The 13,715-nt window shown below is 41.0% G+C and overlaps 1 protein-coding gene across 2 annotated transcripts in view; it reads right to left on the bottom strand.

Moving 5' to 3' along the window:
• skic3 (SKI3 subunit of superkiller complex) overlaps positions 1-13,715 on the bottom strand; it is a 125,135-nt gene that overhangs the window by 93,849 nt on the left and 17,571 nt on the right. For both annotated transcript variants that reach the window (XM_072583159.1, XM_072583168.1), the window contains exons 5-7: positions 12,874-12,949; positions 4,600-4,740; positions 2,547-2,645 (exon numbers count right to left, since the gene is read on the bottom strand). In XM_072583159.1, coding sequence (XP_072439260.1) covers positions 2,547-2,645; positions 4,600-4,740; positions 12,874-12,949 — 316 coding nt within the window. The remainder of the gene's footprint in view (positions 1-2,546; positions 2,646-4,599; positions 4,741-12,873; positions 12,950-13,715) is intronic.

Below are 13,715 nucleotides of genomic sequence, written 5' to 3' on the forward strand. Positions count from 1 at the left end.
GTGGACAAAAGGATTGGCTACAGAGGTGAAGTGACTGTCTTTAACGTGAAGGTAGCGCCTGCCAGAGAAGCACATGAAGAAGCCTGAGCAAAATTAGGTTAATGGGAATTAAGATGGAAATGCTTTGGTGGATCATTACTGATACAAAAGAAGATTCATAGAATCCCTAGTGTAAAAACAGGTCATTTGTGCCAAGTCCACACAAACTATCTGGAAAGCATCCCACCCAGACCCACCCCCATAAACTATGCCTGCAATCCTGCATTTTCAATGGGTAATCCACCCAAATTACATATCCCTGGACTATGGGCAATTTAGCATGCCCCATCCACCTAACCTGCACATCTTTGGACTGTGGGACAAAACTCGAGCACCCAAAGGAAATCCATGCAGACACAGGGAGAATGTGCAAACTCTACACAGTTGCCAGAGGTTGGAATTGAACCTGGATCCCTGGCATTGTGAAGCAGCCCACTATGCCAACCCTGGTCATGGCTGTTGGTCAATCATCTCATCCTCAAGACATCACTGCACAAGTTCCTCAGGGTGGTATTAAGACCAACTATTTTCAGCAACTTCATCAATGACATTCTCTTCATAAGGTCACAAGTTGCATGTTTATTTATCACTGTATAATGTTCAGCACCAGTTATGACTCCTCAGAGGCTGATGTATCAGTTGCAGCAAGATTCAGACATTATTCAGGCTTCAGCTAATAATTGACAAGTAACTGTCTCTCCACACAAGTTTCAGGCAATGACCATCTCCAACTACACAGAATCTAACTATCATCACCGGATATTCAACAGCAGCACCACTACGGAGTCTCCACCAACTTCCTGCAGGCTTACTTATGAGCGGAAAGTGAACTAGATCAGTCACATTAATACTGTGGCTACAACAGCACTACAATGTTTCGAAATTCTGAAGTAACTCACCTCCTGACTCTCCAAAGTTGGTCCACCATCTACAAAGTAAAAAGGTAGGAGTGCAGTGGAATACACTCCACTTGCCTAAAATGGTGCAAGTCAACAACACTCAACAGGCTCAACTTTATGCAAGACAAAACAGCCTGCTCGAATGGTAACCCATCCACCTACTTCAAGATTCACTACCATCATCACCATTGCACAGTGGCAATAGTGCGTACCATCTATATAATGAGGTGCAGTAACACACAAAGCCTCCTCCAATAGCACCAAGAACAACAGATGTATGGGAACATCACTATCTGCAAGTTTTTAATCGAAGGGACACCCTATCCTACCCGGAACTACATTAGCGGATCAAACTCTTGAAACTCCCAAAATTCTTAAACTGGCTGAGTACAACCAAATGATGACAACTGTGATTGTTTTAGACCATTCATTTCAGCCCCTTTGCTGTTGTAGCCACTAAATCCAACCACCACTAGCTCCTTCATCAAGACCTTCCATCCAATAGAACATCAAAAGTGGGTATTTTCACTAATGATTACACAATGTTCAGGAGCATTGCTAACTCCTCAAATATTAAAGCAGTCTGTGGTCACATGCAGCAAGTCCTGTTTAACCTTTAGCCAGAGGTTATTGAGTAAGAAGTGGTACAAACATGTGCCAGGCAAGGTCCATCCCTTACAAGAGCGTTTAACTGCCTTTCCCAAGCTACTGACCGAGTGTACCATCATTTAATTCTCCATCAACCAATGCTCATTTGAGAAAGGATATATTTATGAAAGAAGCAGTTCAAAGAAAGTTAATTCAACCCACTCCTGGGACAAAGGGCTCTTTTATATGATGAAAGATTGAACAGTTTGGTCCTATACCCATTAGAGTTGATAAAAATCAAAAAGTGATCTTATTGAAATGTAAAATTTTGTGGGGATGTAACAGCAGCGGGGATACCAAGAGGATGTGGGGAGTGGTAGAGACAGGAAAATGGAATTGTGAACACAGTCAAATTCATTATTATCTTTTTAAGTGGTGGAGCAAGTTTTAAGGGCCAACTGGCCTACTCCTGCTCCTAACAAAATGGACTAGCCACTCAGTTAGTGTGTCTACCACGATTTGTCAAAGTCAGGGTATTCATCAACTTCGATAGCATCCAGGACAAAGCAGCCCAGTTGAACTGCACCACATCTACCACCTCAAACAATTATTTCTTGCAATGGTTCAAAATGGCAACGTTGCGCATCATTTATTGTATCGAAGCCCAACACGACAGTGTTCTGTAAACTGCAACAATGTGTCAATGTACTTGTGACAGTACCTGCCAAAATCAATTTCTGCCAATCAGTAGCAACACAGGTAGCAAATGCAACCACTTGTTAAATTCCTTTCCATGTCCCAAAGCATCCTGACTTGGAAAATAGCACATTGCTTCATCATTGCTGGGTTAAAACTTAGGATTTTTCTAACAATACTGTGGGACAATCTTCACAATAAAGATTTCAGCAGTTCAAGAATATAGCTCATCACTACCTTTTCAAGGACAGTTAGAGTTGGGCAATAAATCCAGGCCTTGCCATGAATGACCACAGCTTGTAAACAATTGAAAAAAAGACTTACTTTTGATAGAAATTTAACATAATCAGTGGAAAGCTTCTGATGGCTATCACTTGGAATCTTGTCCATTGAAGCAAGGACATTTTCAAAAGCTATTATCAACTACATGGAGAACAGAGAATTAGCAATGCATTAGAATTTTTTTTAAAATTACATTTATATAACAGCTTTCACAATCTAAGATGCCCCAATAGGTTACATAGCAAATTAAGTAGTATAATCTCTCTAATAATGCCGGCAAAAGCAGATCAAATTTATCTTCGCAAAGTTTGAAAAATAATTAAACAACTTATTCTATTGAACGATGTTGAATGAAAGTTAATTGTTGCTGAAGACATGGGAAACTGCCCGGCTCGAGTTCAGAATGATCTTTTTCATCATTATACGATAAAGAACGGTATTTCAGTTTAAAATTTCATTGTAAAGATGTCCCAACAACGCTGCACTCCCCAGGCACTGCAACATGTTAGTCAAGTTTATATGCTCAAATTCTTGAGTGGAATTTGAATACAAGAACAGTCTTCTGACATGGAACCACATTTACTACCACCAAGTTGAACTGAAAAGATACTTACAACCAACAAAATTTAACATTAATTAATTACCATAATCTGTAGTGTTTTTTTAAGACTATCAATTTCATAAATTATTTTTTTCAAACTCTACGCTCTAAGACCAAAAGAAGATTTATTTCAATTGTCCTGAGGCATGTGTTTTTGCCCCCATCTGAAAATCAGCTTTCCAAACTGCACGTTTGCTGGTTTAAAATGAAAGCCTATCAACTATAAAATGGATTTTTGCTATCACTGTGATAAGTCATAGAGGTTTTACCTCTGACTCAGTACAACGTCGAGAACACACCAGTTTCAGCTAAAAGTGCAAAATGCATTGACATAATCCTTGAAGGTCAATCACACAACATTCGATCATATGACAGCTGTCTGCAGTTTGCAAATATTAATTCCTTAGAGCCTGACAGCTTCTTTGCCACCTACACAAGGGCATGACACATAAAATTTATAAAGCTTGAATTGTACCTTTATCTTTGTTTGCTTTGCCAAAACCCATACAAATCATATCTGAGAGGAATGACTTAGGATATCGCACCCAAGACAATAAAACTCATATCAATGACAGAGAAATATCATGGCCAGTTAATCAATGGCTATTTCAATGCTATACTTAATTGGTTTGTGAAATATTTGAAAAATCAAAAGTAATATTGAAGATGAGTACTGACTAAAATTTCTTTTGAAAAATGCTTTTGCCCATTTAAGCAAATAACAATATCTTGAACAAAATATTAACTTCATTTTTCAATAGTAAGTTTATATGCTCTTTCAGTTTTTAAATTCTTTACTGAAATACAGCATGATAATCTTTCAGAAGAAAGGAAAAAAAAAGGCTTTTTGCATATGTATGGTTCCAACTGACTACATGTTTCAGTCAACAGAGTGGTTGCTGACTGAAGAAAACCAACTTATTGAATTCACCAGCCTCTTCACTGGCTGAATGCCATTTTCTTCTAAAGCTTAAGGATACATTCTAACTCAAACCACATGCTGGTAGCTACATTCACTATTACAGTCCAGAATTGCGAGACAGATTCTATTAAATTTAGGACTGTGAATTAACTCACTGAACAAAGGGAATCAATAAACAAAATTAATTGTTACTTAAAGTTTACTGGTTCATTATTCAAACAAATCTCTGGTCTGTAAAAGTGTAAGTACACTGGAAAAGGAAAGTACTTTTCCTTGTTTTCCAAACCAGGAAATAATCCATCCATTCTTGGAAGACTCCTTCCTCAGTTTTTGTTAATGTAGAAAATGGCTAGTGGTTCTATTCTAAAAAATAGCAACTGCAAGTTTCAATTCTGCACAGGAAAAACAACAATTAAACTTCTTTCCAAACATTAAATTACATATTTCATCTCTTTGAAAATAAATTAAATTGAACACTACAGCTTCATGTAGTAGGTGAATCATTTGAAAACCTATGAAATTGTATTACTTATAAACAAACATCGAGATTAACACGCATGAGAGGCCTTTACCAGCTGTTGGGTTTCATTATCCTGACTCTCTACTTTGTCAGCAAGTAACTGGATCATCTTCCTCCACATCTGATGGAGCTCTTGTTTACTAGCTCCATCATGTTGTTTTAGCTGTATCAAGCGACTCCATGTTTTGGCGACCTGTAACAGAGGTGTTATCAATGTCGAAGGAAATACAGTTCAGAACAGAGTTTGAGGAATTAGGGCAAATACACTAAGATCAAAAAGTGATGATGATGATAAATGTACAAGATTGGAAAGGTTATGATTGGTAAGAGCACTAATCAGAAAGACAACAACAAATTACACACATTTCAGATAATCATAGAAGAATGAAAGAGATGGCTCACAAGATTATATAATTTTTAGCATGCAAAATTATTTTCCTCAACCCATTACTGAAACAACATTAAAAGATTATTTTCAAAAATGAATTGTGCGCTTTAAAGATAGAAATATTAAAACATGGAGAGTAAGCAGAGAAGTGAGATGGGAATAGATGGCTCAAGTTGTAAAGCTGAAAATGGAATGGGGCAAGTCACAAGTCAACATGAAATATTGTCTTAAGAATAGCACTGCAAACTATAACTATTTTGGAAAAGATTTAGGTTCCTAAAATAAACTTGGACTACTAGCTACTCATTTCTGCATTATCCAGAAATATTACCTTCAGAAAGCAAAGTAGTATAATCAAGTAATTGCTTTTAACTTACATAATCAATTCATTCTCAAATGGAAATTTGTAGCTAGGATTTAATTATGTTCATATGCCTTAAATAAAAATAAAACCAAATCAGAGAATAACTGTCCTTAACCTTAAGGCAGCATTCAAATGTGAATGGCATCAAGACGCATCAGAAAACAGTGAAGTAATTGGGATCAAATTTCTTTAGTGGTGAGACTGAAACATGATCAAAAGGATGGTAGCTTGAACTGTTGGGAGTCCAGTATTTGCACTCACAGAACATTGCTATCGGAAATTCTCAGGCACATGTCTTCCGCCCAATTCTTTAACTGCTACATAATAGTCTTTCCTCCATCATAATGCCAAAGCTCCACACACAGTCCCTCTGATAATGATGCAGCCCATGCTAATGGGACTAGATAGGTTCCTGGTTTGAGTTGATAAATGGCACAGGGGGCTAAATCACATTTTTATGGCTAAGTCAGAGTTTCGCTGAATGTTTTAGATTAGATTCCCTACAGTGTGGAAACAGGCCCTTTGGCCCAACCAGTCCACACCAACCCTCGATGGAGTAACCCACCCAGAACCATTTCCTCTCTGACTAATGCACCTAACACTATGGGCAATTTAGCATGACCAATTCACCTGACTTGCACATCCTTAGACTGTAGGAGGAAACTGGAGAAACCCACGCAGACACTGGAGAATGTGCAAACTCCACACAGACAGTCGCCTGGGGCTGGAATCGAACCTGGGACCCTGGTGCTGTGAGGCAGCAGTGCTAACCACTGAGCCACCGCGCTGCCCATTTTTGCAAAGGGATTTCCATTGTAAGGAAAGCTGTACTATGTATAAAAATATAATTCCCAAACACAATGCATTAACTACCTACTCCACTCCCATGGAATCTGTCACATCTGATTCAGAACCCAGCTGACCACACACTGTTCCCAAAAAAAATCATGTCAATGGATATCTATCAAACACCAGGATTCTTTGAGCCTGCATCATCTTTGAAATCCCACAATAGAGATGAACAATGGGATTCTGAAACTGTATGGATCAGTTAAAGACAGATTCTAAACATATCAAAGAAGGGGAAGACGGTACCATAATACTCTGACAGGAATCTGGAGGTTTGGTCAAGGGGGTGGTCCAGGTGAGGTCTGTCCTCTTCCCAGAGGTCAGACGAGGAGGTCACACCACCAGACCCTGGCAGCACAGTATGATGTCGCCACCTGGGTCAGTACTGTATCCACCGTCTGAAGGAACAGTCGGCAACATCGTAAGGAGATCAATGGCCTTATCCCCTGTGCTAAGTGCCACACTCGTGCTCTCTGCCCTACTGGATCAACCATGAAGGCTGCTACTCTGCCATTCTTGCTTGCAATATCTTTCTCATCTGCTCTCACACACCTCAACCTCCCACCACCAAACCTCTTCAGCAACCCAAAAATACCTTACTGCCTTTCAGACTCCTTCAACAGGACTAACAATCATGCCAATTATTTTCATTTCATTCGATTCCTCCCTTGCTCTCATTCCAGAACACAGTCTTAACAGGGCAGAGGGGGCCTGTACGTGTGAACAGATGAAGGGCATTGTGCTTCTGGCCCTTAGAAGAGACTAGGACTAGTCCTGTGGGGGTGCTGAGACATCCATGCCCAGTCACCAGAGTAAGAACCATTCTTTATTTCACTGCAACTCTCACATTAATCTCATGGTTAGTGCCATTCGGTGCACACGACTTAACCACTTTTTCCGGCACCACTGTGATTAAATACCCAGCTGATGAGGGGCAACAGTACCAAGGACTCAGAGGAAGCACCAGCAAGACTGCCTCCTTCTCTGACCATCAGCTCAGATACTGACATCTCAATGGGAACGTGGCACTTAAAAAAGTGTGGGAGTACAATCTGAGAAGCATCTTACTGACAGTTACACAGCTGACTGAAGTAGTGCCCCAGTTTGCTGACACCCACAGGAATACCAGAGACCAGAGACCTGGTCAGGCACACGCTACAAAGGATGCTGTGGTGTCAGCAATTATAGACTTCATCCAAGTGCTCAAGGAGAAGTAGGAGTGGCAGACAGGAACAATGCAACATTCTGTCCATCATAGCCTAAAAGCTGCAGCACTGCAGCAAACTGAACGACTGTCTGGCTGTGTCCAAGCACAGGTAGGTGGCTATGTGGAGATGAAATCCAATACACTTAGGATCTGCTGAAAAGGCACACACACCTCAGGACCAACAGGAGGATGAGGGACCCGAGGATGCATCCCAGGTGCCTCTTCCTTTACAAGAGAATAGCTGAAGGAGGAACTACAAGTAGGCATCTGCTGCTCAGAGAGGTTTCATTCAACACAGTCCACAGGCGGCCAAGCCCTTCCTCCACTTTTCTCTGTCCCTGCCACCCCCACTCCCAAACTAAGCCGCTGCCTATTTAGCTTTTATAAAACTATGGTCTTAACTTGAGAGTTATTTATGGGAGGATATGAATTTCTAGCTTTTTAAAATTTTTCTAGGTGAATAATTTCTCAGAGTTTTAGACAGGTCATTTATTCTCACCTTCCACCTCGGAACTCTGCAACCCCATGGCATCAATGTAGAAATAAACTGGTGAAATCATGTCCCGTCCTCTTCCCCCCCACCTCTTTTATTCCAATTCCAACCTTCCAACTCAGCACCGCCCTCATGATCTGTTCCACCTGCCCATCTTTCTTCCCATCCATCCACTCCTCCCTCCTCTTTGACCTATCATTACCCACCTCCCCCCAATCTACCTATCACACTCTCAACTACCTTCCCCCCAGCCCCACCCTCTCCCATTTATCTCACCATCCCCTTGGCTCCCAACCTCATTCATGATGAGGGGCTTTTGCACCCCCCAAAAAAAAAAATCAATTTTCCTGCTCCTTGGACGCTGCCTGACCTACCGTACGTTTCCAGCACCACACTCTTGACTCTGATCTACAGCATCTGCAGTCCTCACTTTTGCCATTTACTCTAAATGTCTATATTCAACGATCAGAATGAATCTGCTTTATCTTTTCAAATGAAAGTTTGTTCAGGTTTCAAAATTCTTGCCCACAGGCCTCATGGATTAACTCATACAGGTAGTTCTCCTCTCATGCCATATTTGTGTTCCAGCAAGACCTCATTTAATAGAAATAATGGGGCCTATGGGAAGAGTGGGGTTAGGGGCAGACCAGCAAAAAACAAAATCACTCAATTGCTCAAAAATCACCCAAAAGTCTAACACAAAGTATAGCACAGCCTGAATGAAGGTTGAAATTATATTTATTAACAAAACAAAAAAAAAAGTGAACTTGACACAGTATATCTAAAAAAAGTAAGAAAGCTGCTCTCTGTACACTACCTCTCACAGAAAGTGGTCCTGTTGGCAGCTGACATTGGCACATGCGCAGGACAGTATGAAGACCAGCGATGACATTGCGCATGCACAGATGTACAAAGTTTTTGGCATGGACATCAACGCTTGCACAGGGTGACCTGGACAGTGTGGAGGTTTCAGCGTGGAACTGGAGCATAAGCAGAATGAAGCACGCAAACCGATCCCCACTGGAATTGTGCTGTTGCCAACGGAGGTAGGCATTCTTGAAAATACCATACTGTCATTCTTCAGCAATGTTTAGCCAAATCACATTGTCAAAATGCACGTTATCCCAGAACTACCTGTACTCACCAAGGATAGCCTTTTTTAAAACAATAAATCATCGGAACTCCTTTTGAAAGGGTTGAATAAACCTTCCGTTCTCTGTTAACTGCTATGCATGAGCAGTCCACAGTGTACCTTCAACTACTTCATTTGTTTTACGACTTTCACAAACCAAATAAAGAATACATCCACATCCTTTTCCTTAAATTTCGGTAAGGTATGCGCAAACTTCAGGATCTCCTTCCCAGACAGAGTGTTAGGCTCAGGTCTTTCGAACCTCAGCATTTATTAAAAAATAAAAATCTTTTAAGTCAGTCTTCACTTTGCCTCTTCACTTGACTGAAATGTACTTTTTACCTCAAGTTCATATTTTATACAGTCTCACACCCCTTTCTTAATTTCAAGCTGCTTCATTTCTTTATCATTCTCAAGCTGCTTTAACTGCAACTGACTTCTTGCTCATTCATTTGACTCGCCACTTAATGTACCCCCTACTCTTGTACTTCTATCACTCCCAAATGCTGAGCAAATATATTAACCTTTGCTGCCTTCTTAGCTTTTGCAGGCATCTCCATCTTTAACTCCTTTGCAAGTTCTATTAAATCTGAATAATATGGAGGCTTGGGCTGACAAGTGGCAACAAACATTTTCGCCACACAAGTGCCAGGCTATGACCATCACCAATAAGAGACAATCTAACCAACGTTCCTTGGCATTCAATGATATTACCATCACTGAACCGCTTACTATCAACATTCTGGGGTTCATTATTGACCAGAAGCTCAACAGGACTCACCAGGTAAACACAGTGGCTACAAAGGCAGGTCAGAAGCTAGGTCAGGTGAATTACTGCAGTGAGTAATTCACCTCCCAACTCCTCAAAGCATGTCCACATTTACAAGGCACAAGTCAGGAGTATGATGGAATACTCCCCATTCACCTGGATGAGTGTAGCCCCAACAACACAACAAGCTTGACACCATTCAGGACAAAGCAACATGATTGACTGGCACTGCATCCACAAGTATCCACTCGCTCCACCACCGATGCTCAGTAGCAGCAGTGTGTACTATCTACAAGATCCTCAGACAACACCTTCCAAACCCACAACCACTTCCATCTAGAAGGACAAGGGCAGCAGATCCACCTTCAAGTTCCCCTCCAAGTCACTCACTATCCTGACTTGAAATATATCATCGTTCCTTCACTGTCGCTGGGTCAAAATCCTAGAATTCTCTCCCTAACGGCATTTTGGGTCATCCACAGTAGGCAGACTGCAGTGGTTCAATAAAGCAGCTCACCACCACTTTCTAAAGGGCATATAGATTAGATTAGAGTGTGGAAACAGGCCCTTTGGCCCAACAAGTCCACACCAACCCTCTGAAGAGCAACCCACCCAGACCCATTCCTGCTGGACAGCCAGCAATGCCACATTCCATTAAATGAATAAATACAAACAAGTTAGCTTCAGTTAAACCTTGGAAGCCAGTCAGCATTAATTACTCCATCTGCAAAAATGTTTTAGCAATTTTCAATGCCAATTGGCTTCTTTTAAAATTAGAAATCTTTTATCTTTTACACAGAACTACCTGTATGAGTTAATCCATGAGGCCTGTGGGCAACCCCCGTAAACAATAGGTCCAATTACCGCAGTTTGAGTTACCCGCAGTTTACCACGGCCTGAACATTTAAAAGAGAATGTTTCAGAACCAGGGACTAGAGGCTGCTGGGAAGGTACGTTTCCCATTTAAAATGAATGGATTCGCACTTATCCGCGGTAGGTCTTGGGACGTATTCCTCGCAGGTGTGGAGGGACTACAAAACAACTATCTGTTGTGAGTCCAAGCTTCTAACTCTGATCCCCATCCATATTGTGTCTGGGAGGCATGTGCTTCTGAAGAAGTCCCACTACTCTACCAGTTGCACCGTATAAATGTTTTTATATAATCACCAAAATGATGAACAAAAGAAATGTTCACTAGGCTTCTTTGGTTAATGCAAAACAATCTGTTTAATATAACGCAAAACCTATTCTTAAAACAAATAGCAAACACTGATGAATACCTAAGCTATAAACCAGAATTAAACTATATCCTCTTAATCCCAAATAGATACATTCACATCACACAAAAGACAATAGATTCTACAGCAATGATGTCTTGAAACACAAAAAAGCAAAAGAAAATAAACATCTGTGCGGCTAAGGTTCTGAAAACAAAGAATCGAATTTCATGGATTTTCATGGCCCAATGTTTCCTGTTAACAAACTGACTTGCCAACAGACAGACAGATGGAAAACCTCCAGTTCAGATTTAAATCAAGTTGGACCAGATTCTTTAGAAAATAGTTACAGTTCAGCTTTTCAGGATTTATAAAGTAGCCAGAAATACTGATGTTTGGAAACTTTATAAAGGTTCCCAAGTACTTTTACTGGAAGAGTGAGGGAGGGATGACAGGCAGAGGATGAAAGAGGCAGAGAGGGAGAGAGTAACTACTATTGGATTTTCTTCCTGACCGTCTAGGTCCAGAAAAACAGAAATAAGAGTCCAGAAAGAGTTGCCTAGGAAACATCAGCACACAGGCCCCTTGTAATCTTTCAAAGGCCAGATTTTCCAGCAATTAAAAATATCATAAATACCCTCTCTTAACTCTCTAAAAGCATTCTTTGACTTTTTCTTTGAAGTCACTTGACTTCTTGTAAAATTTATTTATTTATTTGTGGGACTTGGACATCACTGGCTGGTCAGCATTGATAGCCCATCTCTAATTGCCTTGAGAAGGTGCTGCTGAGCTGCCTTCTTGAATTGCTCCAGTCCACTTGCTGTGGGTTGACCCACAATGCCACTAGGGAGGGAACTCCAGGAATTTAACCCAACTACTGTGAAGGAACAGCAATATATTTCCAAGTCAGGGTGGTGAGTGGCTTGGAGCGGAGTTTGCAGGTAGTGATGTTCCCAAGTACTTGCTGCCCTTGTCCTTCTAGCTGGAAGTGGTTGTGTGTTTGCAAGGTGTTGCCTAAGGATCTTTGGTGAATTTCTGCAGTGCACCCTGTAGATAGTACACACTGCAGCTACTAAGCACGGATGGTGGAGGGATTGAATGTGGTGCCAATCAAGCCGGTTGCTTTGTCTTGGATGGTGTCAAGCTTCTGGAGTGTTATTGGAGCTGCACCCATCCAGGCAAATGGGGAGTATTCCATCACACTCTTGACTTGTGCTTTGTCAATGGTAGACTTTGGGGTGTCAAGAGGTGAGTTAGTCTCCACAGTATCCCTAGTCTCTGATCTGCTCTTGTAGCCACTGTGTTTATGTGGCGAGTCCGGTTGAGTTTCTGGTCAATAGCAATCCCAAGGATGTTGACAGTGGGGGATTCAATTATGGCAAGACCATTGAATGTCAAGGGGGGGGTGGTTAGTGTCTCTCTTATTGGTGATGGTCATTGCCTGGCATTTAAGCGGTACGAATGTTAATTGTCACTTGTTGGCCCAAGACTGGATATTGTCCAGACCTTGTTGCATTTGAGCATGGACTGCTTCAGTATCTGAGTCATCGCAAATGATGCTGAACACTGTGCAATCATCAACAAAGATCCCCACTTCTGATCTTATGATAGAGGGGAGGTTGTTGATGAAGCAGCTGAAGATTGCTGGACCTCGGACACTACCCTGAGGGACTCCTGCAAATGCATTGGAGCTGGGATGACTGAGCCTCCACAACCACAAAGATCTTCCTTTGTGCCAGGTATGATTCTAACCAGAGTGTTTGCAAGCTGATCATGGCACACATTAAACTGCTGAACCCACTTCCCCAAAAAAAATGTAATCCAGGAATTGCCCAGTTACATCTTTTCCACTTTTTAACATATTTATATTAATGGACTACATATGTCCAACAACTAAATTCACTCACCTCCAGATAATTCTTTTCTTGATGGTAGAGATCAACTAATTTTAAGCAGACTTCATGCCATTTCTGTTTGTCTGAACTACGGAATGGAAAAAAAAAGTGTAATATTTGAAATTTTAGGATTGTGGTAACAAATTATTGATGGAGGACCTGAAAACAAATTATGCCAGCCTCTGGATTGGTTTGAAAATGGAAAAGGAGATGAATTGTTTTTGGTGGTACAGAAGTCAAAGACTATTAAAAGAAAACAGAATTGGTGTCAAGGCTTTTTGTCTTGAACTCAGTAGAATCAAAACACCAAATTTCAAACGTAACAACAAATTTTATTGCATTAGAGGATGGCACTAATTTATTAGGAAGTCAACTTTGGTCAAGTTGTTCCCATAAAGGCTACATCAGGGAATAGTTAATTCTCAAACTTTTGTTCAAGTTCAAACCAGACAAGTTGACTTGGGTTGGTCTAGGTCCTGCTGTGTGGACTGCACCCAAGAATGGTTGCACACTCAGTTTTTGTTTCATTGAAAAAGGCACAATGTGTGGACACGTTCGTTCTGTTTGAAAGGGAAAGGGAGAGGGCCCTGTATGAACATATGTAGTATCTAACAAGCACAAGTGAACCACATTGTGAGCCTTACTGATGGTATCGAATTGGTCATAAGCATAATTTTTCGCACAATCAGGAGAAAGTGAGGATTGCAGATGTTGGAAATCAGAGTCGAAGAGTATAGTGCTGGAAAAGCACAGCCAGTCAGGCAGCATCAGAGGAGCAGGAGAATCAACATTTCAGGCATTAGCCCTTCCTGATGAAGGGTTTCTGCCTGAGACATCGATTCGCCTGTTCCTTG

Source organism: Chiloscyllium punctatum, chromosome 2 (genome assembly GCF_047496795.1).
Source record: "Chiloscyllium punctatum isolate Juve2018m chromosome 2, sChiPun1.3, whole genome shotgun sequence".
Classification (NCBI taxonomy): domain Eukaryota; kingdom Metazoa; phylum Chordata; class Chondrichthyes; order Orectolobiformes; family Hemiscylliidae; genus Chiloscyllium; species Chiloscyllium punctatum.